The 2,257-nt window shown below is 40.3% G+C and overlaps 1 protein-coding gene across 1 annotated transcript in view; it reads right to left on the bottom strand.

The window, feature by feature from the left end:
• Window positions 1-2,081, bottom strand: part of LOC118477128 — a gene marked incomplete at its 3' end in the record, with an annotated part of 9,844 nt that extends 7,763 nt beyond the window's left edge. The window contains 1 exon segment of the mRNA XM_035972349.1: window positions 1,899-2,081. Within this exon segment, the coding sequence (XP_035828242.1) occupies window positions 1,899-1,962 (64 nt within the window).
• Between the last annotated feature and the right edge of the window lie 176 nt (window positions 2,082-2,257).

Genomic DNA, 2,257 nt, shown 5'->3' with positions numbered 1-2,257 from the left:
GGGGTAATTGAGAAATTTAAGAGTAAGGATCCACAAAAGAGGGGTAGGAGGTCTACTTCTCTGACCTGAACATTACACATTACATCTTTTTCACGCACCTTGTCTGGACAGACAATGGCGTTCATGGTTACACGTTCCTTCCTTGTTGTCAGTCCATCTGATCAACTCCGTTCTTCTCATTGTATTGTTATCAAAAAGCTATTCCGGCCATCTTTGTATAATATTAAGCTGTTCTCTGTCTTCCTCCACTCTTCTTTCTCCGCATCTTTCCCCCGAAGTAGCAATTTCTTAAGCAGGCTTATAGTTCTATTTGTATGGCCACAGGATCACAATAATATTGTCTCTTCCCGCCAGTGCGGTTGTTTATAAACACAATCTGTTGTATTAAGTGAGTATTAACTTAAGTCCATATTTTATTCTATTTCTGTGATTATAATGACCTGAATTTTCTCTTCCTGGTAGTTTATAAAAAGACACAACCTGTAGTTTTAAATAAGTATCAAAAGTATTTAGTCCATAATTTGGTCTGTGGGTGGTTCGCGAGCGCTCTGGTGTGGTTTGCTTCTCTTTCCTATCAAACATATATCATTCTTTTCTCCCCTTCTTCTTTTTTATGTTTGTTACTCTCTTGTAACACCCCTAATCCTCGGGCGCTCATTTGACATTATTCAGTTGCGAGCGCCGTAAAACCTCTACTAAAACTAAACTAATTTGGTCTATTTACGTGGTCACATGATCTCAATTGGCTCTTCCTGCTTATTCATAAAAAGACATAATCTAATATGTGGCCAGAGAAGCCCAATTCTCTATTCCTGGTGGTTCTGAAAATGACTGGCATTAAGTAAGTAATAAACAATTCACTGAATGCGGGTGGTTTGAGGGCACCACTGGCAGGTCCTACTTCTTTACTTTCCCTCTGTTGCTTCTGTCTGTCTGTCTGTTTTCCTTTTGCCCCAGCACTTTTTGTTCTTCTTCTATCCCGTGGTTGGGGCAACCGTGGGGGCACCACTGCATCTGACAACCAGCTCTCGACATCTATTTCTGTCCTCTACTTTCCTCAGATTGTCACCCATCGTCTTTCCTGCCCAGTCTGTAAAGTTGTCCTCCCATCTCCTTCTCTGCCTTCCTCTCTTTCTCTTTACAGGTACGGTTCCTTGCGGGTTGTTTTGGCAAGCCCTGTGGATTTTGTGACATGCCCATACCGTCTTAATTTTCGTCTCTTCAATGTGGTCAGAAGATCTTCATGCTGCCCCACCGCGTTGGTGATTCTCTTTCGTACCTCAGCATTACTGTGTCGGTGTGTGAAAAGCACTGACATAATGAGTTACTTCTTAAAATCAAGGAATGGGGGAGCTATAGGTTGAAAAATCGATACCAAAGGCCTAATTACAAATTTTCAACTTAAGACATTTTTTCATGTTGGTTAACACTGCTTTTATAATTTGTGAAGCGTGCTGGCAAAATGAGTTACTTCTCGCAATCCACAAAGGGAGATATTGGCCAAAAATCAACACTCTAAGATCAAATTATATTTTCTATAGATGCCCTATTCCTTATGTATAACATGCCTCTTGATATTTCATACTTATGAATTGTAAAAACTTCACAAATAATAAGTGGGAAGTATCTATTTCCGTAAGGCTTGAATCCGGGAAGTAACTCATTTAGTCAGCACATCTCACATTTAACTCTAATTCACTATACAAAATCGATCTACCAATTTGACTTAATTATTTTTACAAGGCCAAGATCCCAGAAGTAACTAATTGTATTAGTGCGCCTAATGCGTGCTTCTCTTTACTCAAACAAACAAACAACAAACGAACACACGAACGAACGAACGAAAAAACCAAAAAGAAAAATGTCATTGGGAAGAAACCGATGTCCCTCTGACTTACCAGCGTTCTTCAGGAAGAGTGAGGACACCTCTCGTTGTTCCCCGATGTCTTCTATGTCCCCCATGTCCTCTGTAGCATCTGTGTCCTCCAGGTCCTCGGCTTGTTGCAGGAGATACGACTCACCAAGAAGACGCTCTATGTCGGACTTGCTCACGCCTGAAGATGGGACAATGTTGTAGGTTACGTGCAATTAACTAGTTTTGAAACTGTCTCCAGTTACCTCTTGAATGAACTAAATAGTGGCGATGAGGGACAATAATGATAAATTTGAAGAAGAAGAAGAAGAAGAAGAAGAAGAAGAAGAAGAAGAAGAAGAAGAAGAAGAAGAAGAAGAAGAAGAAGAAGAAGAAGAAGAAGAA

This window comes from Aplysia californica, unplaced genomic scaffold (assembly GCF_000002075.1).
Source record: "Aplysia californica isolate F4 #8 unplaced genomic scaffold, AplCal3.0 scaffold00659, whole genome shotgun sequence".
NCBI lineage: Eukaryota > Metazoa > Mollusca > Gastropoda > Aplysiida > Aplysiidae > Aplysia > Aplysia californica.
Note: the sequence above shows the minus strand (reverse complement) of the source record. Positions and strands in the feature narration are given on the sequence as shown.